At 36.8% G+C, this 25,212-nt stretch overlaps 1 protein-coding gene across 1 annotated transcript in view; it reads right to left on the reverse strand.

Annotated features, from left to right (window-relative positions):
* The window catches only part of EYS (eyes shut homolog), a 1,118,553-nt gene that overhangs the window by 905,109 nt on the left and 188,232 nt on the right, over window positions 1-25,212 (reverse strand). Inside the window, exons 4-5 of the mRNA XM_074861787.1 lie at window positions 8,193-8,386; window positions 5,285-5,412 (exon numbers count right to left, since the gene is read on the reverse strand). Of these exons, the coding sequence (XP_074717888.1) occupies window positions 5,285-5,412; window positions 8,193-8,386 (322 nt within the window). The remainder of the gene's footprint in view (window positions 1-5,284; window positions 5,413-8,192; window positions 8,387-25,212) is intronic.

Below are 25,212 nucleotides of genomic sequence, written 5' to 3' on the forward strand. Positions count from 1 at the left end.
CAATATAAGGAATCTGTGGAGAAAACAATGCATGGTTGTTTTTGTGTGTGTTTAATTGTAATTTGGCATTTTCTTCAAAGGAGAAAACTAGCATTCTATTTTTGGGACAGGTTGTTAGTTCCATGTGATGCCAACAGAGCTGTGGATAACTTTTCTATGGTAAAAGGAACTGCAGACATTTCTTCTGCTTCATGTCAGTACTTGTCATTAGTAGGAGAAAATCCTTTTCTTATCTAGCCCTCCAGTGTTAAAAAAAATCCCCTGTACACAAAGAAAAAAGATGATTCAAATAGATAGTAAACAAGTCTTTTTCAAAAGCAATAATGGAACAGTGTAGAAAAATATTTGAATATTTATATCTTGCTCAAAATGTGCAAAAAATAAAATCCAGACTGCAAAAACTCTCTTTTGTGTTTTGATAGAGATATAATCCCTGTCAAATTAACTCGGTATGTTCTTACAGACATGTTTAGCATCTTCCTCTGTCTAAAGGCTCTTTCTGGTAGCATGGAAAGAAAAGATTTAAGTAGAAGAGAAAGGAAACAGTCAGTTAGCTGAAAATTTGTGTTTGTGAAGGAACCCAAAAGTAATAGATGGGAAGTTTCTTTAGCTTTTTTAAGGGGTACTTTGTCTAATGACACATCCCAGAAGCTGGAAATCATGAAGATGATACAGAATTGCTTCTGTTTTTTCTATGCTCTTGTTACTAATGGATATGAGATTCAGTTGTGTTGCTTATGTTTCCCCATTTTAAAAAATAATGTCATTCCTGGTTTCAGAATGCACAAAGCCTCTTACAGTTATTTAGCATACAAAAGTAAAGGATATATTTTCAATAGCAAATAGTCAGGCAACAACATTCAATAGAAAGTATCTGAGTTAATCGTATTTTTCTAAATCAGTTAAAAATGCCTAATCAGTGAGTACGGCTATGCCTCTGGGGGCTGCACAGAGGCATTTAACATGTTCAGAAGCTTAAGTCACTTATTAAACTTTGGTGAAATGTTAAACAGGCAGACTTTCACCAGGAACCCCTGGAGAGCATCCACATAATCCATGTGTAGGACCATCTCGACAGAGGTAGATGGATAGGGGAAAACCTTCTCTAAATAGATATATTCTTTGAGGCTAGTATAGGCACAACCACAGGAGGACACTCTATGCAAGTAGCAATGGACTACATAAACTTCACCCTTCTCTTGAAAAAATCACTGTATGTAAATCCTATAATTATACTGCTACCATTTCAAGTACTTGGAATCAAAATTCTTGCAAAGTCTATTCTTAACAAATTTCTGGTTCACATATTGTAACTAAAAGGAGTTTTTCATAATACTTAGCTTCTTTTATTTTAGCATGTTCACAGATATCAGATAGTTACATGTTTTTCCCTCTAAACAAAAGTACTTATATCAAAAGATAGCATATTTGTTGTCCTTTATATCATAGCATCATTTATTCATATGTTATATTTATATATGAGGAAAGTAAAGTAAAAAAAAATTATATCTTTTGTTATAATTCCATTTTTAAATAACAATTAAACCCAAATCAGAGCAACTCAGTTACATTTTGTTTTACCAATTTATTTTTAACCATGATCTGAAATCAGGTGAAAGAGCCCCTAGCTTTCTTAGTTCTATTTATTTTAGTAATCTATGACTCTTTCACAAAATAGATAATTTAGTAACTGAATTTTAGAAGCTGCTTCTTCTAATTTTTTTATTTGTTCTTTTTTCCTATTTTTGTTTTTAATTGTTGTTTTGCAATACATATAGCAATGTCAGAGAAGGTAAAAGTAAATTAACACCAAGAAAGTTGACAGCAAACTTCCAAAGATGACACTAATGGGACAAATTTTCTCAGAACAAACTTTCACATTTTTTGTGACTTTATTGTCCTAAAGAACACGGATAATAGAAGAAGATACAAAGTAAACAATCACAATTTATTGTGATGGATATCCTTGTTCACCACCTATTTGAATTCACCTTAAATTTTGACATTTAAGACAAAATGTTACTATTAGATTCTTAGCACAAAGCTGTATATGATATCAAGACTGAAAGGATGGTGTTAGGATACAAGATAGTCATGCATCATAACTGAGGTGGAGAAAATTAAATTGTGTCTGTTTGGTTATATGTTTAGAATGAAAAACAACTGCTTTCCCAAAGAAAGGATAGGTAGATAGAAGCTGAGATGGTGATGGATATAAGCAGAATGCAGCTTGGGCATAAGGACAAGAACATAAAATAGGGGCAAGCGAAGCAAAACAAAAAGGAGTAAAAAGGTCAATTAAACTATTATTTGAATTTGTATATGCATGTGAGCTAAACACCATTACATTTATTTAAAATGTTAAAAAGTGGATCATGTAGTAGTATTACACTGAATTAAACACATGCAGTTTTTTGTAGAGTAACTACACATAGCCATAACTTACGGTATTTGACAATGATTACCAAAAATGAAACAAAACCTCCATTTAAAACTTTGAATAATCAGCTCCAAACCTCCTCAATAAAACAACATAATTAATGGTAGGTTTCCTTTGGGTGTAATGAATTAAAACCTGGCTTACAGCCAGAAAGCTTCCAAGTCTGTGACTTAACAAAATTGAAACAGTTAAACCACTGTTCTTACACGTCTTCTGAGATCGTCTCTTATTCAAGTAGCTAAATCAAGACATACATTCACAAAGATAATTTTTTATCCTAAAAATAGTAAAACCTGCTGACTGTTGGCCCTCTCTAGAAGTTGGCACCTCCTCTACATTTCAGCACTCTGATTTTGGCAAGACTGCATCTCTCACAACCTAATTACTGAATCTGGTCTCCTTGTGAAAAGTACATGATTCCTGCTCCCTCAAAATAGTTTCTCTTACCTAAATGTCTCATTCCAAGTACACAGACGTAAATATATACACAATTTACATTTATTAAATATTTGGGATTAAGTGGTAGAAAATTATTTTAATTTCACAAAAAAAATGAAATAATGTTCAATTTATTAACAATAAACACTAAAAAATATTACAGTCACTAACTGGAGACTTTAGGGACAGAATGGCAAAATTAAGGCTGAGTATTGGAGGTTTTCAATATGTGGGTGGACAGAGTGCTACATAATCACATCTAAACTCCCTTTCATGCTAAAGATTGGACCAGATGATTTTTCAACATCTCTTCCAACCTGGGCTGTTCTATAATTCTGTTGAGACTAAGTTCCAATGCTGCCATATTTATCTAACATTAAAAGTCTGCAGTATTAGTGTGTGGTTTAGGACAGCAGTCCAGGCTTTCTCTGTGCCTCTGTACAGAGAAAATTAGGAACCTCTAGAAGATGCTTCATCTCACCTGTCCTGAATATTTCTCTTTGGAAGAGATAAATCACTTTCTGGAGTTCTTCTCTTCCTTCACCAAGAAAGTCATGTGCAGCTTGGATGCTAGGGAAAACTATGTGTATTGAACTCTATCTAAAGTTTTTATTTAAACAGTATGTACAGGGCCAAGCACTTGATGTTGTACAAAGTTGAAGGATGCACTCTTCATTACTCTATTGATAGTGTTCTCTCTAGGATGTTATTTCCCTTTTTTAGAGAATTCTTAGTGTTAAAAATAATAAGCTTATAACCTATCCCATTTCTCAGACTAGCTCTCCACAAATGTGTCTTGTCTGTCTTGTCAAATGTGTATTTTACAGATAGCAAAACTGAATGCATTAATAATACACAAATATTAAAGGTCAGATCTAAGCACCACCATTATTAATAGGATCTTAATGCTTGATATTAGTAGTAAAGAGGATTGTACCATCTAAGCCCAAAATTAAAACCTCTAGTACCTAGCTTTACTACACAACTTAAGTGATTTGCTTGATAATCAATATAAATGGTCATTAATAGCCGAATTTTCCTTTCTGTTATATTGATATAAACAATGAATTTCACACTTATTCTCATATAGTATATATCAATGGAAAGACTGTTTAAATCACCACGTCTTTCCATAGCTATTTTTATTAACCAATTTCCATGGTACAATGAGGTTCATGGTACAGACCATTTCTACCAGTGCTTTGAGAAACTATAAATTATTAAATCTGCATTGTATACAGGGACAGGATATATTTATTTATTATTCTTTTTAAAGAAAGGCAATCTACATCTTGATAATAATTGTTCATGTTATGTATATATTTAAATGTAAACTTCAGGCATCATTTCATACTAATTCATGCACCAACATACTGTGTAAAAGACTGGCTACATAATAGTAAATTACTAGAAGCTTATATCCTCATTTGAAGGATTGGAAAATAAATTATAGCACTGTTGTTCTGTGCTATCCATATCTATATGGAAAGATCTAACCCTGTGTATGTGTTTGTATGTGTGTGTGTGTGTATATATGTATTTAGGTGTAAGTATAAATAAAATTTAGGTCTTTTTTCTTCTTTGGGAAAATTGTAAACATAGTTCTACCTAAATTTAATTTCCAGACTTCTTAACTGAATCTCTTCTGACAGACTGTAACTTTAGGTTCTATACTTCTGTTATGCATTTGCAGTTTCAAAGTTCCTTCATTCATTTTCAGGCTTTTGTTTATCACAGCTTTCAATTTTCTGCTTTTATGAATATCCTAAAATTTGAAAATTGTTTACTGCACTTCAGTAATGCTTAGCAGAACGTACTTCAGGCAGCCAGATAAAAGACACAAATGGGAAGAGAACAAATTGTACTCCTTAGTGGTGTAAGAAAATATCTAAAAAGCTATTTTAAATGGAATGAAATTATATACTGGGTCACTTCAGTTATTTTCAAATGCATAATTTTTAGCAACGTCTGTCTGAAAAAAACCGCTTTCTGATATGATGCTTGAAGGATCAATCTAAGACCTAGTAATGCATGTCTGTGAATTAGGAATTAAATCAGTTGCCTTATCCTTTCAGAAGCAACATAAACAACATACACCCTGAATGAGAGTGGTACCTGTAGTATAATTGTCTCACTTGTCATCAGTGTGTCAGGACTTATATATTTTATCTTACAGGATTAATGATGAAACAATTTATAACACCTTAACTGTTTTAAATCTTTTTGTAGTACTTCAAGAGTTTTCAAGAAGACTAAGAGTAGAGCACCAAAAAGAAATTAAAAGTTGTTAAAAGTTTATAGTTTTCTGTGTTCTCTGTGACTGATGATGTCTATTCTTTCTGCAATCAGTGGGATATCACCAAGTGATCCAAAGAAGCAGTAAAATAAATTAATTTCTAATCTTACCGGCAGTTATAGTTCTGCTGTTGAGCTACACAAGTTGCATTATTTAAGCAAGGCAATAATTCACATGGATTCAGTATTCTCTCACAGAACTTGCCAGTGAATATTGGAAGACAGATACATGTCACATCCTATAGAAGAGAAGGAAATTAGAAATAATTATTTGTTGCACCCAAGGCAATACAGAAATTAGTGTTTACTTCCATTATTATAGCGACCCTAACTAGGACAGGGTTTCATCCTATTAAACAGTCTACAAAGACAGAACAAAAAGCAGTCCTAGCCCCAGATAGGTTACAAACATGATTTAGGACAAGTGGAATAGGCCTTCCAGCACACTTAATACCAGAGCTGGGTTTCCTAACTGGAAATATACCAGCTCTAAATTTGGCTGGCTTTGTGATTTCATAACTGAATCAAGAAGGAGCTTTATAATTAATTTAGGTTTTTTTCCTCATTCTGAATTTGTTCCAAGATAATGTTTGCATCTATCAAACAGTAACAGTGCAGAAGGTACATCAGATACCAAACACTAATTACTGACTAGAGTAGGAAAGAAAATGGTGTGTACCCGTTTTCCCCTTCAATATGAAGCACAGAGACAATGCTTCTCTATGATGGTGAAAGACATTTGTCAATCAGTGCAATCTGTAATTTACACAGTAAGAACAGTAGGTTATTTTACATTAAAAAAAAATTCTTAGAGCTGACATTCTCACTCTTATTTTTCTGTATAATGTTCTTTATAGGTCTTTTCATGTTAGAAAATAAAGGAAAAATATATAGGGATTTGTTCCCCCAGTGAATTTGGAAGTGTTCAGTGTTTCTTTAGAATCAGTCTTAAAGCTATGATTGGGGAACTTTATTTTAATATCTATTGAGAAATTTCCATACGTGTGAAACAAAATACTGCATCTGTTTGTCTACAGAAATGATTGTACAAAATAGTATGTGCTAGTATATCTACTAGGCAAAATATTTAGACAGATTGCATAATTTAGAAATCTATCAATTTGTTCAGCAATTTAATGTCTTTTTTTTTTTTTCTCTCTCTATGAGCATTTATCACTGGTATGTGATAACTGAGCTTTTGAACTCCTCTTTCACTATTTTGGTTCTGTATAATCATTGTTATTTGCAATAGTCATGCTAATGAAAGAACATCAACAATGCAATTTGAAATATGACCAGATATGACTCTATTATCAAACCTTTATGAGTCTGCATGAATTTATGCTATTTTGCAAAAAGAAAAAAGAAAGGAATTAAAAACAGATACCACAGATAAAGCAAGAATAAGAAACCACCACTAGTTAATAAAGATGACTGATGTATCATGTTTTATACCAGATTTTATTAGAGACAAGAAAAAGAAATAACATCAGTAGTTCCTTAAGTGACCACCAAGCAAGTGAATAGAAAATGTGGATTCTGGGCTTTTTTAACTGTAGAATATTAGAAATATTACACATTCAGACAATGCTGTGTTTTTTCATGAAGCACGCAAAGCTAAATTAAAAATTTACACTAGAATTAAATGTTTTGGTGCTTTCATGGAACAGATCCTCCTGGAAGCTCTGTCAAGGCATATGGATGACAGGGAAGTGATTAGAAACAACCAACATGGCTGCACAAAGGGCAAATCAGTCCTGATTAGTCTGGTGGCTTTCTACGATGGTGTGACTGCACTGATGGATAAGAGAAGAGCAACTGACGACATCTACCTTGATTTCTGTAAGGCCTTTGACCATCCCACACAACATCATTGTCACTAAATTGGAGAGAGATGAGTTTGATGGATAGACTATTAAATGGATAAGGGATTGGCTGGATGGTCATTTAGAAAGAGTTGCAATCAACAGCTCAAAGACCAAATGGAGATCAGTAACAAGTGGTATCCCTCATGGACCCGTACTGGGACTGGTACTATTCAGTACCTTTATTAATGACGTAGACAGTGGGATTGAGTGCACCCTCAGCAAGTTTGCAGATGATAACAAGCTGAGTGGTGCAGTTCATTCAATAAAGGGAAGGAATGCTGTGCAGAGGGACCTTGACAGGCTTGAGCAGTGGGCCTATGTGAACCTCATGAGTTCAACAAGGTCAAGTGTAAGGTCCTGAACCTGGTTCAGGGCAATCACCAGTATCAGTACAGACTGGATGATGAATACATTAAGAGCAGCCCCATGGAGAAGGACTTGGTAATAATGGTGGATGAAAAAATGGAAATGACCTAACAATGTGTGCTTCCAGCCCAGAAAGATGATTGTATCCTAGGTGGCATAAAAAGAAATGTGGCCAGCAGGTCAAGGGAGGTTACTCTCCCACTCCATTCTCATAAGACCCCACCTGGAGTACTGTGTTCAGGTCTGGGAACTCCAGCACAAGAAAACCATGAACCTGCTTGAGCCATGAAGATGGCTGTAGGGAAAAGCTGAGAGAGTTAGGGTTGTTCAGCCTAGAGAAGAGAAGGCTCTGGAGAGATATTATCAAGGCCTTTCAATACTTAAAGGGGACTTATAAGAAAGACAGAGAGACACTTTTTAACAAGGCCTATAGGCAGAAGGAATAATGGTTTTAAACTAGAAGAGTGTAGATTATGATTAGATATGAGAAAGAAATTCTTTACTGTGAGGGTGGTGAGACACTGGAATATGTTTCAGTGTCAGAGCTGAAACAGAGAACTGTCTCTAGACAGTTAGAGGTTAGAACTGTTACACAGAGAAGTTGTGGATGCTCCATCCCTAGAAGTGTTAAAGGCCAGGTTGGATGGAGCATTGAGCAACCTGATCTGGTAGATGTTCCTGCCCATGGCAGGAGGGTTGGAACTAGAAGACTTTTAAAGGACCCTTCCAATCCAAACCATTCCATGATTCTATATTCAAAAGGGATCTTTGAAGTTTATACTTACATTTGGCAAATCAATACATGTACCTCTGTTCTGACATGGCCTTGAAGAACATTCATTGACATCAATTTCACAGTTGTGACCAAGAAAACCATCAGGACAATCACAGACATATCCAGACTGGTTATATTGGCATATTCCCCCATTCAGGCATGGCTGAGATGCACAAGAATCACCAGGTTCCTCACAAAATGGACCTAAAAGAATTAAACATAAAAAATTAAGGAGTTTTTGAGTGAATTACGCTTTTTGATATGTTGCCTATAAATATTACCTTATCATTATATTGTGTTTCCCTATTCTCTCATTCATTCTATTTTTTAAATTTTATTAGGGATTGAGAAGTTTTTATTTATTGTGTTTTTCTTAAATTGTCTATACTGTGGAGCTCCAGTCACTGACTGGGACATCTGAAAACTATTCACCATGTAAAAAGCAAAGAACTTAAAATATTCCTGTATGTTTTGTTTGTTTTGGTGAATAAACATAGTAGAAATATGTGGGAGTGACTAAACTCATCTGTAGCAAAGGGAGGAAGAGAACTGGAACAAGTCCCAGGAGACACTGAACAGTCGCTGAACATCTCTCTTGCAGTGGTTATTATTAAGGGAAGTTGAATCCAGTGGACTTTCAGATGAAGGAAGTTGTTCCCATTCCTGTTATAGACTCAGCCAGCATTGAAGCTGAATGTACTCTCAGTAGGTGCACACAGTCACGCGTGCTCGCAGACACACACACTACTTAGTGCCCACATGGATCAACATGAGGAGCAGTGTCTTTCCCTGACCATAAACACAAACAGCACTCACACAGCATGAACAGCAACAAGGGCTCAAAATTTTAATTCCTCTCTGGCTAGTCAGTATTGAAGTTCACCAGCAAACATATGCACTCCCTTGTTCTCTAAATGCACAAATAAACCCACATTAATGGATCCCTCAAATATCAGCATAGGTTTTAAGTCTGTCTAATATCCATATCTGGATCCTGAACTTCTTGTCAACTTGCTGGTTCAGACCTTGAGCCATTCCAGATCTGGGTATAGTTCTAATTGCTGGCTAGTCCAGTTTAAAAGCCCACCCCTGCTCACTAGGAAATGTGGTACGACAGAAGTAATAAAGAAATGAGACTGCAGTAATCAGACACAGGCTCAGCCAGAGAAGCTTAATGAGCAGCAGCCTGCTTACACTCAGCTAGCCCTCTTATCACTTCTTCTCTGCATTTTCCTGGTTTTGTACTTCTCCCATCGAGCTTGATCCCTACCTTTCTTCACCCTTTTCTTCTGCCAGATAAACAACCCTTACTTAAGTGTTTGTCCTCATTGGCCCCAGCTTTGTCACCTCCATACACAAATTCAGTTATTTCTGATATGTACCTGGATAATCTTGGCTTTAAGTGGGATTACTGATATGGTTACCCGGGCTCTGTTGGCCTTGCAAATAAATAATACACAAAATGTCCCCAATTCCCCCCTTTTAATTATCTTTGAAGTTTTCCTGTCTCTCACAAAATTCTTCCTTAAGCTTCTGTGAAATCCAGTCATTGCTCATGGTGCTATCTGTAACTTTTTCCAGCCACTCAGTTATTTGTTAAGCTCAGCAACTTCTCATGTTATGTCCAGTGGTTTCCCATGTTCTGTTCAACTCCTGTAACCCCAGGCAGGTGTTTATTAATCTGCCCGCATACCTCAACAGTTATGAGCTGCTTAAGTATTTTGAACAATTAACTCTTTTTAATTGTGCAACACCAAAGATACAGAAGAATTATAGCAATGAAGAATTTACTTCCATTTACTGCCACCTTAGACTTCCGCGGGGCAAACTTTGACCTGTTAAAAAGACTGATTAACAAAATCCCTTGGGAGGCTGCCTTGAAGGATATGGGAGTCCAGGAAGGCTGGACATACTTCAAGAGAGAAGTCTTCAAGGCACAGGAGCAGGCTGTTCCTGTGTGCTGAAAAACAAGCAGGCGGGGAAGGAGACTGGCCTGGCTAAACAGGGACCTTTGACTGGATCTCAAGAACAAAAGGAGAATCTACGACCTTTGGAAGAGGGGCCAGGTCTCTCATGAAGACTATAAAGATGTAGTGAAGTTATTCAGGGACAACATTTGGAGAGCCAAAGCACAGCTAGAGCTCAACTTGGCTACAGCTGTTAAGGATAATAAAAAATGATTCTATAAATTCGTTAACAACAAAAGGAGGATTAGGGAAAATCTCCCTCCTTTATTGGATGCAGAGGGAAACATGGTAACTAAGGATGACGAAAAGGCTGAGGTGCTCAACACCTACTTTGCCTCAGTCTTTCGCAGTGGAACTGGCTGTTCCCTGGACACCCAGCCTCGTGAGCTGGGAGATGGGGAGGGGAAGCAGAATGAGGTCAGCACAATTAAAGAGGAAGTGGTCAGAGACCTGCTACACCACTTGGATGCACACAAGTCTGTGGGACCGGATGGGTTACACCCAAGGGTGCTGAAAGACTTGGCAGATGTGCTCGCCAAGCCGCTTTCCATAATTTACCTGAAGTCATGGCTAACTGGGGAGGTCCCATTGGACTGGAGGGTGGCAGATGTGACACCCATCTACAAGAAAGGCAGAAAGGAGGATCCAGGCAAATATAGACCTGTCAGTCTGACCTCAGTGCCAGGGAAGGTCATGGAGCAGGTCATCTTGAGTGCCGTTAAAAGTCATATAATGGACAACCAGGGGATCAGGCCTAGTCAGCATGGGTTTAGGAAAGGCAGGTCCTGCCTGACAAACCTGATCTCCTTCTACGACAAAATGACCCGACTATTGGATGAGGGAAAAGCTGTGCATATTATCTACCTGGATTTTTGAAAATCATTCAACACAGTTCCCCATAGGATTCTCACAGAAAAACTGGCTGCCCATGGCCCGGATGAGCGAATGGTCTGCTGGGTCAAGCACTGGCTGGATGGACAGTCCCAGAGAGTGGTGGTCAATGGAGTTAAATCCAGCTGGCGGCCGGTCACAAGTGGTGTTCCTCAGGGCTCGGTGTTGGGACCATTTCTGTTCAACATCTTTATTGATGATCTTGATAAGGACATAGAGTGTATCATCAGTAAATTCGCAGATGACACCAAGTTAAGCAGGAGTGTTGATCTGCATGAGGATAGGGAGGCACTACAGAGGGACTTGGTCAGATTGGATTGGTGGGCCAATGTTAACGGGATGAGCTTCAACAAGGCCAAGTGCCAGGTCCTGCACTTGGGCCACAACAACCCCATGCATCACTACAGGCTTGGGGAGGTGTGGCTGGAGAGCTGTGTGGAAGAGAAGGATCTGGTTGGTGCTGGTCTCTTCTCACAGGTCATTAGTGACAGAACAAGGGGGAATGACTTTAAACTGCAACAGGGGAGGTTTAGACTGGACATTAGGAAAAAATTTTTCACAGAAAGAGCGGTCAGACAGTGGAATAGGCTGCCCAGGGAGGTGGTGGAGTCACCATCCCTGGATGTGTTTAAGGGTCGTTTAGATGAGATGTTGGGGGATATGGTGTAGGGGAGAACTTTGTAGAGTAGGGCTGATGTTTGGACTCGATGATCCCAAGGGTCTTTTCCAACCTGAATGATTCTATGATTCTATGATTTACTTCTGGAAAATTATGTAGCAAATATGCTTTTTACACATCTTGCATTTCAGTACTTTGATTTAAACCACTTTCTGATCACATATTTACAGATTACATCAGATCCATTTTTCAATAGTTTGCTGTAGCAATAACATTAACTTCATAATAAATCTATTCTGAGGTAGTAGTATGTATTGATTCCATATTTTGTTAGTCACTTGAACCAACTGAATTAAAAATAGACTTTCATAAAAGAATAAAATATACTTTACAAGAAGATTTATACTTTTGAAATGTTAAACAGAATACTTTTAACTCAGAATTGTAAACTGCAAGGTAAACATAGCTAATTCATTCTAAATCAATTAATAGATAAGTATGTGAGCCTCTAATAATTTCCTTACCAACACACTAGCTATATAGAGCAATTATAATTATGTGGAACAACATTTAACAGTAGATCCAAATATCACACTCTGTCTCTATTATATACAAGAACAGCTGATGCAACAAACACAAGAAAATCCCATTAGCAGAAAAAGGGTCAAAACACAATTTCATTTTTATCACTCAGTTCATTGGAAATAGCTGTTCCAATAAGGCAAAATGAATTGGATCTATCTTTTAGGATATATTATTCACTTCTCTTTAGCATCAGAGGACATTCAAAGAATCTTTCATGAATTTGTTGCTATCTCTCATCACCATAGTAACAAAATGACAGTAAAAGTATATTGCAACTTGAAGATATTAGGACATGCTAATAGGAAAAGCCAAGAAGGCCATTCCTCAGAACAAGGCCATTGACTGGTATTAGTGAATATATAAGAGAACATTCGCAACATGAAGTGAGGTGTATTGATCAATTTTTTCTTATTCAATGTAGTATTTAGCTGTCCTGTTATACTTCAGTACAATATTGTACTCCGGCAGTACTCATAGATGAGGTTATATATCAATTTCCTTCCATTGGGCACATTTGACAAGAACGGGTGTTCCTGTCCCACCCACATCACTAAACAGGAGAAGGCAAATCAGCAAAACAGTGACCCCAACTGCTCTACCCAAAGGAAAGCCAGAAAGTGTAGTTCCACAAACCAAACAGATTAATGAGTTGTTCCTCCCATTGTTTGTACCCCTGAATCCATTCAATCCTCCCCATTTTTTTCTGCCATCATTACCAAGAATTTCTTAGCCTTTTGTTAAACAATGGCACTGGATGGGATTATTAGAACAGGGAAAGACTAAATGAACAAAGTAACACAGAACAATGAAGGCCAGTTGTGGAAACCAGATGAAAGAGGTGTCTTTTTGGTAATTCCATACCCATTTTAGCAAAACTAGGAAAAGGGCATTGTTCTGCTAAAAAAAGAGATAGTGCAACTGTTCTTCAAGGAAGACTAAAAGTAGGTAGAAGAGGAATAGAGAAAAGCCTGAGACAAGATAAGGAAATATTATTAATCACAGCATGAGAGATGTATCAAGGAAAAAATGCATGGTTCAAGGATGGAAAAAAAGTGCTTTAACTTATTTTCTCCTTGGCATCTCCTTGCAAAGAGAAAAAAAATTCTCTTTGTTAATTTGGAAAAAAAGTGTGATTAGAGTGAATTTGGAGTCAGTTACTTAATCAGGTCCAGGGGGATCAATTCAAATGAAGATACTGAGACAGCAACTGCACTCGTGGTCTAAAACACAAGTCACATCTTTCACAGGTCTATCTGGAATGAAGTATACAAAAAGTCCTACCAACAGCCTAACATGTTTTAGGAAGAATTCAGTCTTGAGCAGTAATGTTTCCTTAATCATTGATGCTACTTCTGTCTTTGATATTCTTCTCCTTTATAATTTCTTATATTCAGCATCTTATGTGAAAAGCAAGAGGAGTGCTCTTTCTCCTCAACATCCATGCCCAATGAGTTTGACAAATCAAGACAATAAAAGGAATTCTGGAAAGTTAGTGTTTTGAGCTTTTTATTCTATCATCTCCAAACCTGATGTCACACTCAATCTATTTTCTAAAGAAGATTGAAAGGTGACTTGATTACATCCCTTGGATGGGGAAAATAACAAGCACTGAAGGGGTCGTTAATTCAGTGGAGAAAAGTATAACAAATCAAATGACTGAAGAGAGAAGCAAAACCAAATAAAGTTAGAAACACCTCAAATATTTTTACCAGTGAGTTCTCTGTACCAGACTACCATGAAAGAACTGGATGCTACAGTTGTTGATATCTTCACATCAATTCTTTTTGAAAGATACTACTTTAACCACATACAAGACAGAAGACTTAATATACAGGTAAGCAATATAGCAACCTTTGGTCAGAACAGATGAACAACTAAACTTGCAAATCTACTTTGACTCAAAATGTATACAAAACCTTTTAATAGTTGTGTAAAATTAGGAATTAATTCTAAATTTGCATTTTAAAATTTACACATTTTTGTCATCATCAGTGCCTCTTATTTAGATATGTTCAAATAAATACTTAACTTCATAGCCATGCTAACATTTACTGACCTCTTGAATGTTGTTAGAAGCAAGGTAAAGAGGGAACTGGGTAAAAATAGGCTTGTATACTCTGAAGTCAAATGTAAACCCCTGAAGGAGGACAATATTTAAGCATGAACAATGCAGTTGGGAACAACACATTGGTCCAAATTTCAAGTGTATATTGAAAATGTTTGTACACGTTCTGGAGGTTTGAGACTTAAATTAGAAAAAGTGCAAAGCAAATTCTTTTAATTGCATAGATTTGATGCATAACCTATTTTACTTTGATGTCAATAGCAACATAGTATAGGCATAGTATTTGACATAGATCCTGTGTATTTCTGTTGCCAGCAATTTCAACAGAAGTAATTCTTCCCTCAATCAGACTCAAAAAGACACATTTGTTGAAAATACTAAAGTCTTTTTAGTGTTCATTGATCAATGATGAACTACTCAAAGCTATGATATATTGTTCAAAGTCTCAGGAAAATAAATGCAGAAACCATGTTCTAGTGGGAGATAGATGATTCAGGAAACTTCAGTATGACAAAAACCAGTTATCAGCTTGATTGAATACCCTGATTAAAGAAGAAAATTCAAGAAATTAAGGACATCATCAGTAAGACAAATTTACCATGGTCTTTCAATATAGTGAATATTTCTTTGGTTTACTTCAATAAAATAAAAATTGTGGAAGATTAAAAAACAAAAATGAGTGAGTAAAGATTATCTTATAGACAAATATGAAAGCTAATGAATTTTAGTTTAAGAAACTGAACCTTATTTCCAGCATTTTCTATTGCTTTTACAGGTGAAGAGAATAAAACCCTTCATCAAAACTAAATGCAGAAAAATGCCAGCCCTTCCTTGTCTGATTTAACTGTATCCTTGCTAGTCTTCATTAGTTTCACTACTATATTATAATGATAATCCATTAAAAGTCAAAAGACATTCATGACACCACTGATAAGCATCAGTCAGTTTGTTAAGATACCACATAGTGCCATTTACATAAACATCTGGGCTTAGTGATTAAAATAAATAATTTTTATCTTTAAAATAAGTCTTTCTGGGCTTCATATTCATACAACCATTTCACTTTCCATGGAATAAAATATATGAAAGATCATATTTGCATACTATGCTTTAATATGATTTACGTACTTTTGTTTTGTTATTCCTCTAATGAAAAATCAATATTTTCTGGAGCAGTTATGGGTAAAACACAGTAGATTATTTCAGGAAACAGCATATGTTACACCCATATACATTCATTTATTTGTACTTTAGTTAGAATGAAGCAATAGTATTTCAGGGTTAGCATAAAAAATGAACTATTTAGTGGGAGAGAGATTTATTTTCAGTTTCAGTGAAACAATTGGTTGCTAGGAGTTAAAATCAAGGACCAAGAAACACAGTAGGCAATAAACAGAACAAAACCTAAGAATGAAGACAATTATCATAATTCAGTTGTTAAAAATATTGTTAATATGCTCAATTTCACAACTGCAATTATAGAAACCCATACGTCATTTCCTTCTTATGTCATGCCATTATTAATGTTTAGAGCTCTTGGTCACTTTAAAAATAATTCCAAATTAAGGCTCTTTTAATCTGAGGACCATCAGATTTCAGTTGGTTAAGTGAAAGAATTTCTGCAATTAAACTAATCCTTATCTGCATAACTCAGTTAAAAATTTATTACAATTTGTCCAATCCAGTTAACTTCTTGTTTTCACTTTCCTGAGTTTTGTCAGCTGCCCTTCCTTTGACATATAAAACTGAAAAATTTTTTTAAAAGTTCTTTGTAGAAAGATATTTTTTTTTCTGTGTAAAAGCATCACTGAATCACAAGCTCTTGTCTTATATCTAGACCCTGAAATATACCAATACTTCTATTGGTGCACTAAAAGCATTAATAATATTTAATAGTATTTAAAATATTAATACAGTATCATAGAATCATATAGTGGTTTGGGTTGGAAGGGACCTTAAAGATCATCTTGTTCCAAGCCCCTGCCATGGGCAGGGACACCTTCCACTAGATCAGGGGTTTTTATGAAGCAGTCCAGGGTACAGTTGGCTTCCTATGCTGCAAGCACACATTGCTGGGTCATGTTGAGCTTCCTGTCAACCAATACACTCAAGTCCTTCTCTGCAGGGCTACTCTCAATCTACTCATTGACCAGCTTATATGTGTGCTTGGGATTGCCCCGACCCATGTGCAGGACCTTGCACTTGGCCTTGTTGAACTTCATGAGGTTTGCACAGGCCCACTTCTCCAGCCTGTCCAGGTCCCTCTGGATGGCATCCCTGACCTCCAGTGTGTCAGCCGGCACCACACAACTTGGTGTTGTCAGCAAACTTGCTGAGGGTGCACTCAATCCCACTGTCCATGTCACCAGCAAAGATGTTAAACATCACTGGTCCCAATACTGAATGCTGAGGAGAGCCACTCATCACTGCTCTCGACTTGGACATCAGGCCATTGACCACAACTCTTTAAATGCAACCATCAGCCAATTCCTTATCCACTGAGTGGTCCATCCATCAAATCCATGTCTGTCCAATTTAGAGACAAAGCTGTCATTTGGGACAGTGTCAAATGCTTTGCACAAGTCCAGGTAGATGATGTCAGTTTCTCTTCCCTTATCCACCAAAGCTGTAACCCCACTGTAGAAGGCCACCAAATTCATTTGGCATGATTTGCCCTTAGTGCAGCCATGCTGGCTGTCATGAATCACCTCCTTATTCTCCATGTTCCCTAGCATATTTTCCAGGAAGACCCGCTCCATGATCTTGCCAGACAGAGGTGAGACTGGCTGGCATTTACATCTTCATATAAATTTCTACTCAAAACCGATGAATGACATCTTTTTTTTCTGCATATGAAGTTTCAATAAAGTTTGTATCAAAATGAAATCTACTTAAGGCACTGTAAATCTAGGTCTCAGAAGAGAGTGAGTGCAAATCTCCATGAAAGATTATAAGGGCTACAATCTTAATTTTAAACTAAATAGGCAGTATCAAAGCTCACTGATGTGCTTTATACAAAAGCTCCAATCAGCAGACTTCAAAATAGACATTTTGGAAGTAAATGAATGAGAAGAACATTATCTTCCATCAGAGGAAAGTCTATTAAAGAGTAAATTACAGTACTGCTGGAAAAACTCATCAAGAGTCCTTGTAAACTTTTAGTTTTACTTCTTATCTTGAGTAACCATGGTTTTCAGAAATTCTAAAGTAGCTGAAGCAAATAGAGCTGGGCTGATTCTGAGCCAAGGCCACCCTGGCCACTGCTAAGACAGTGTGTATGGACTATCACTGCTTCTGGAAGGCTATTACTCCGTGGGACAAGAGCAGGTCATCACCCTAATTATAACAGATCATTGTACTGTTCCTGGCCTAAAATCACTTCCTAGTGCCCTGGTTTGTTGAAGAAAGGGTTGTTCAAATCACTGCTAAGGGCAGCAGGAAGAGCCATATGTTCATATTGATAGCTGTGACTTTTATCTAGAACACCAATGATGCCCACTCACAGAAAGTCTAGATTTAAAATTGTCTTTCTTCTTGTCAGCTGTTGGTGTTTACCACATACCAGGTACAGAAGAAAATCTAAATGTGTCCATTAACAGTGAATTCACTAATATTCCATGGTTTTTACTACAGCAAAATGATATGATGGCTTATCCATCTTCTGGAAAAATAGTTTTAAAAAATGCAATGATTAATCACTCCTTTCTCGAAGGCAACAGTTTCTCCAGATAGGATTAATTAAGTTCCTCAGCTGCCCCTCAAGTGAGAAGACTCTTCCTATGCCTAAATGCAAGGTATGTTCCTGATGGCTGTCCTGGTTTCAACTGGATAGGGTTAATTTTTCTTCTTAGTAGCTAGAAGAGTGCTGTGTTTTGGATTTGGTATAGGATTTGGTATGAGAGGAATGTTGATAATACACTGATGTTTTCAGTTGTTGCTAAGAGATCAAGGACTCTACAACTCCTCATGTCCTGCCTGTGCACAGGTGCACAAGAAGCTAGGAGGAGGCATAGCCAGAGCACCAGACCCAAATTAGCCAATGAAATATTCCACATCATGTAATATCATGCTCAGTATATAAAGGAGGGGTGGCTGGAAAGAAAGGGGTTTTCTCACTTCCAGGACTGCAATTGTGGGATCTTTGTATTTTGGGATCCCTAACTGAGAATGGGCTGAGTATCAGTTGACAGGTTGTGAACAATTGCATTGTGCATTACCTGTTTGTACTTTCTATTACTGTTATTGTTTTATTTTATGACAATTATTAAACTGTTTTTATCTCAACCTACAAATCTCCCTTTACCCATCCAAATCTATTCATACCCCAGATGGAGGCAGGGTAAGCGAGCAGCTGCATGGTGTTTGGCTGCCAGTCAGGTTCAAACCATGACATGGCTCACATACTTCTGTGAGAGGCTCTATACTTCTGAATTCTGAAGTATTCCACCTCTTAGAGATTAGGACTGGCATTGTGCCTGACATTATTCAGTATGGTCTATAAAGGTATGAATGGGAGATACACTTTTTATTAAAATCCTAAATGATAATAGAACAAGTCAATATACTGAGTGGGACAGAAATTTTCTTCATTAAAATACAAAAGTCTGTGTGATTTCAAACAGCAAAAGTACAAAATATGAAAATAAACCTACATAAAAATTTTAAATATATAAATGGATATAAATGGATACCAGACATCAATAAAGTGGTGAATGCTTTGTGAACTAAAACAGAAGGAAGTCTATTGGATGACAAACCTATGCTTTATTTACTCACTTTTCAGTGGAAAACCAAATACCTTCTCATTGTTCACAGGAAATAAAATATCATAATCATTGGTGAGAGACTGGAAAGTGCTGTTTTATACACATCAGTAGTAAGACTAAAATTAAATATTTCATACCATTCTGAGTAAATGACAGAGATGATTCAAGGAAATTTAATACCAGAATGTGCTTCCCAAGTGAAAGTAGGTGGATGGTGCAAGGGCACACCATACTGGGCTGGGCAAAACCTAGGTATGCAGCTGGAATAAAGGAAGAACAGAGAATCCAAGGGGTGCAAGTTTTCCCTGGGTTTACAATGTACAGAAAATGGTTGATTAATCTAGTATAGATGGGAATCAAGGTAGAACCATTGAGCAGAAAATGTTATTTAGAGATATTTGAGAAGTTTCTTGTAGAAACAGATAGAAATAATTTAATTTCTAAAAATTTGTTGTCAGTAAAGAAGTAAGAATAAATTGAACAGAAAAAAAAAAAAATCACAGAAGAGAGAAAGGGGTAAAATGACCAAAAGGACATCTATCTTTAGCTAATATTACTAATACAAGCATGTATATTTCCTGATTGTCAGAACTGTTGCAGAAAATAAAAGCATTTATTAACCAATGATAATGCAAAATCCTTAAAGAATAAAATAAACTTACATTTAGAACAAATATGATCCAGCCTTATGACAAGCTAGAATTGAAAAGCAACATCTCTCCTGAAGAACTTAGTAGTATGGGAAAAGGAACATGCCTCAAGGAACATTTTAAATCTATTAAATTCTCAATGGGCAAGGTGTTACTTAACACTTCTATGGATATCTATAAAAATCCCATTGGAAACTGAAAGGTCTTGAACATTTCTGTTCTTTGTGAAGCAGGCAAACCATATTTCCTTCTCTTTTCTTTAGTGGAGTAATGAGTGGTAGCTTCAGTACTTCCTAGCAGCAATGATTAGCTGCATGTTGAAATCCTCCCACTTTTATTTTTTTTGTTGGTGGCAACCTCAGGGCTTCTATTCCTCCTCAGGGTCTGAGTTATTCAGTTGTTTCCTCAACCTTCCTCTTTCCTAAAGGTCAAACCTTTGGAAGCTCTTTAGCTTAGTTAACTATTTCATACTAAAGAAAACACTAAAATAAGGTTGTTCCATGTCCTGTAAGTATGTTTGGAACCTATGCCTTCTCTCTTGAATACTCGAATAGTAGTTTTTACCTGAAACTTTGAATGTTTTTCTGAAACTAAGATAACTTGATCATTATGCATAATGAGGGTAAAATGTTCTTAACTCTTTGTTCTGTAAAGAAGAATTAAAGCTTGTAATATTTTCCTGATATTTCACTCACTTAAGGGAGGAAAGGAGGGAGGAAGGGTGGGAGATAGAGACTTCCTAGTGGGGCAGGTGTACTCTCTAATATTCTCCAGAGTAAGCATGATAGGCACCTGCATGGACTAAACAGAATACTTCATCAGATGTCAAAGCAATCTGTAATTCAGGGTATTTTAATGGGTTTTAGTTTCTAAAATATATTAAAATTATTAAATGTGAAAATAAATAGATTCTCAATTTATTTCACAACTGACACACTAAAAACTTAGTAAGAGAAAGGTCCTGATCTTAATACATTTTAATTTTCTGCTATATATTTATCAAAGAAGATTATTTGTCTTCACATAGATATATTTAGACACTATTACAAGTAAAAATATATATATTTTTAATATTTCTTCTGTTTTTAATTGCCCACTTCTCAGCCAATGCATGAGTACAAGGAATTTAGCCATTATATTAACTGAAAGGACTCAATGAGATCAACAAAATAAATAGTTAAAAAATAAGCAAAACTTGTACATATTTTCATATAATCAAGGTAACAATAATATTAATATTACATTTATTGTAACATTTTATTACTAAAAAGACAACATAAATATTTGGATCATTTATCTCCAAACAGTACATAAAGTGAGAAATGTGATACAATGAAAAAGAAAGAAAAACTACAATTTAGTGGGAAAGCTAATGTACATAAAACAATATCATCCCTAAATGGAGAAATACACATTTTAAAGGCTTGTGTAAATGTACTGAGTAGGAAAAAAAAGGGGAAAATATTGTGATTAATAAAGGGATGAGTTTAAAAACAAGAAAAAGTGATGATGGAGGCATCATTGCAGGGGAAGGTAAAAAAGAAAAGAAAAAACAATGTAAACTTGTGTCCAAATAATTGCAGTTCTACATACTCCATCTTACAAAGATTACCTTAACCCCTATATATTGTAGTAAAGGAAGCTATTTGAAAATTAAAGCAGATTGAGATTCCTGGTAATATATTGAAGTTACCTCTTCAGTAGACTCTTTAGGAACATTAAAAATACTCTACATTCTTAAGAAAAAGAAGTTTTGTAGGGACAAAAGAGCTTTTGCAGATCAAAACTGGGTTTTTATTTTTTTGCTTTTTTGTCATCTGTTTCTGTAAAATTAATAAATGTATTTTTGCTTCCACCAGTCTTGATTTACTTGTAGATTTTATTCCTCACAGTTAAAACCCCTATGAGTACAATGTGGAAAATATTTTTTTTTAAATGAAAATAAAAAATACATTAATTTTCTTCTATACTTTTAACTTTTCTTTAAAATGGAGATCAACAAATGGCTAGAAAGAGCAGAATTCATTCAGAAGGCATTGGATGAACAAAGGTTTTGATGAGATGCATAAAATTATGAATAGAATCACAGAATCACAGAATCACAGAATCAACTAGGTTGGAAAGGACCTTGAAGATCATCTAGTCCAACCATTAACCTAGCACTGCCAGTTCCCATCTACACCATATCACCCAGCGCTATATCGACCCTACTCTTAAACACCTCCAGGGATGGGGACTCCACCACCTCCCTGGGCAATCCATTCCACTGCCTAATAACCCGTTCTGTAAAGAAATACTTCCTGACATCTAGTCTAAACCTTCCCTGGCGCAATTTGAGGCCATGCCCTCTTGTCCTATCACTTGTTACTTGGTTAAAGAGACTCATGCCCAGCTCTCTGCAACCTCCTTTCAGGTAGTTGTAGAGGGCGATGAGGTCTCCCCTCAGCCTCCTCTTCTCCAGACTAAACAACCCCAGTTCCCTCAGCCGCTCCTCATACGACATGTGCTCCAGACCCTTCACCAGCTTCGTTGCCCTTCTCTGGACACGCTCGAGTAATTCAATGTCCTTTTTGTAGTGAGGGGCCCAAAACTGAGCACAGTAATCGAGGTGCGGCCTCACCAGTGCCAAGTACAGGGGTAAGATCACTTCCCTGTCTCTGCTGGCCACGCTATTTCTGATGCAAGCCAGGATGCCATTGGCCTTCTTGGCCACCTGGGCACACTGCTGGCTCATGTTCAGCTGGCCGTCAATCAACACCCCCAGGTCCCTCTCTGACTGGCAGCTCTCCAGCCACTCCTCCCCAAGCCTGTAGCGCTGCTGGGGGTTGTTGTGACCCAAGTGCAGCACCCGGCATTTGGCCTTATTGAAACTCCTACAGTTGGCCTGGGCCCATCGCTCCAGCCTGTCCAGATCTCTCTGCAGAGCCTCCCTACCCTCAAGCAGATCAACACTCCCACCCAGCTTGGTGTCGTCTGCAAACTTACTGAGGGTGCATTCGATCCCCTCGTCTAGGTCATCAATAAAGATGTTGAACAGGAGTGGCCCCAAAACCGAGCCCTGGGGGACACCACTCGTGACCGGCCTCCAACCGGATTTAACTCCGTTCACCACAACTCTCTGGGCCCGGCCATCCAGCCAGTTTCTTACCCAGCAAAGTGTGCGATCATCTAAGCCTCGAGCAGCCAGTTTCACCAGAAGAATGTTGTGGGAAACGGTGTCAAAGGCCTTACTAAAATCAAGGTAAACTACATCCACAGCCTTTCCCTCATCCAATAAGGAGGTTACTTTGTCGTAGAAGGAGATCAGGTTTGTCAAGCAGGACCTGCCTTTCATAAACCCATGCTGACTGGGCCTTATCCCCTGGTTGTCCCGCATGTGTTGTAAGATGGTACTCTGGATGAGCTGCTCCATCAGCTTCCCGGGTATCGAAATCAAGCTGACAGGCCTGTAATTTCCTGGATCATCCTTCCGACCCTTCTTATAGATGGGCGTTACACTGGCCAGTTTCCAATCTGTCGGGACCTCCCCGGTCAGCCAGGACTGCTGGTAAATGATGGAAAGCGGCTTGGCGAGCACCCCAGCCAGCTCCTTCAGCACCCTCGGGTGTATCCCATCTGGTCCCATAGACTTGTGTGTGTCTATGTGGTGTAGCAGGTCACTGACTCTCTCCTGGATTGCGGGGGGGTCGCTCTCCCAGTCTCTATCATCTGGCTGAGGGGGCTGGATTCCCTCAACACAACTAGTCTTGTTATTAAAGACTGAGGCAAAGAAGGCATTAAGGACCTCAGCCTTCCCCTCATCACTTGTTACCAAGTTTCCTTCAGCATCTAGCAGGGGATGGAGACTCTCCCTGGTCTTTCTTTTGCTATTGACATACTTATAGAAAACAGAAAAATACATGGGCCAGAATACATGGGCCAGAATTACTCTGAACCACTCAAAACACTTTGGGACATTCTATTCTCTAAATGTTCACAACACAAATAACAATTTTAGCCACATTATGTATAATCTGGTTATTTATGGTTGTTAGCACTTACTTTTCTAAGCACCGTAAAACTAGATGAAATTTTATAGAACACATAAAGAGCGACATTTTTGAAAACATGTATAACTTGACATACAAAATAAATGTGCTATGTGACATATCTCACTTAGAGATCTTTTCTAGTATAGCTAGACTATTTCACATCTTAAAATACCTTGTATGAAGTAGTGTTGGCGTCTCCATATTGAATTTTAGATTTCATTTTTGAGGTGACTTAAGTACTTTGATATCCTATGAAATGCCATTTTCCTAAATGATCTAGGAACATTTAGAATAGAAATTCTGTTGCTGTCTCTGTAAAATATGCTGATAAATGACTATTTTAGAAGGTGGAATACATAAGTCAATCATATATTTTTGAAAAATGATCGTTAACTCTGTGCTAACCAGTATACTTCAGTCTACATAATAATTTATTCTGACTGCATTTTTGACACACTTTTCTTTGGTGAAGTGATGTAGGTTAGATTTGTTGGGTTATTTTTAATTCACTTATGCAAACATGCAGAATGGCACTAAGTTTTTGGGCAGTCATAACTGTGCTAGTATCACCATATATAATCTAGTGTAAATCAGAAGAAATCCTATAAAACCTCAGGAACTGATATTGATAAAATGCATCAGTAGATACACTAAGTAGATTCAGCAAATTCCTCAGCTTTCTTTCCTACAGAGTAGAAGTCATCAATAGTAAATTTCAGATATTTGGACACCAAAAGCTTTAGGCTAATATCTAATTAGAGCCAAATAAAGAAACCGACCTGCAACTGGATGTTCCCTAAAAGACTTTTAAAAATTGGCTCTAACATGCCTGTACTATGTATTCCAATATTCAGCAATCATGACTACAATATAATAAATGTAAACCATTAAGATTTGTAAAACTATTCAGGGGATTTTAATTCTTGTTGTTGTTATTATTATTATTTAATTACATGATATATAATAATAAAATATTATCATGTTATATTAATTTTGTCTTTATTATAGATTTATATAAGATAATATTATATTATTATATGATAATAATATCCATTCTTTTGGCAGTAATATTCTCAAGAATTCCTCTGAAACTAGGATAAATTAAAGATGCAATAGTTTAAATATTGATAATGAGCAGTTCAGTTAGTTATATGAATCTAGGAAGAAGAGCCTTAAATAAAGCAGCAGCTGGAAACCTGGCATTTTCATATTTCTCTGTTAATATACAGACTTTCTAGAAGTACATGACAGGTGATTAACTTTGTCCTCTCTCCTCAAAGTTAACAGAGCCAGCTGACTGATGATGAAAGATATGTATGGGCTGAAAAATCAATGGATTCATGAGAATCCTCAAGCATGACCTCCATAAAAATTATATCATGTGTAGCTTGGCTTTCTCTCTTGTTTGCAGCCAAAACTGTATTGTGTGAGAAGACAAAAAAGCTTGGATCAGCAG

This window comes from Strix uralensis, chromosome 3 (assembly GCF_047716275.1).
Source record: "Strix uralensis isolate ZFMK-TIS-50842 chromosome 3, bStrUra1, whole genome shotgun sequence".
Taxonomy (NCBI): domain Eukaryota; kingdom Metazoa; phylum Chordata; class Aves; order Strigiformes; family Strigidae; genus Strix; species Strix uralensis.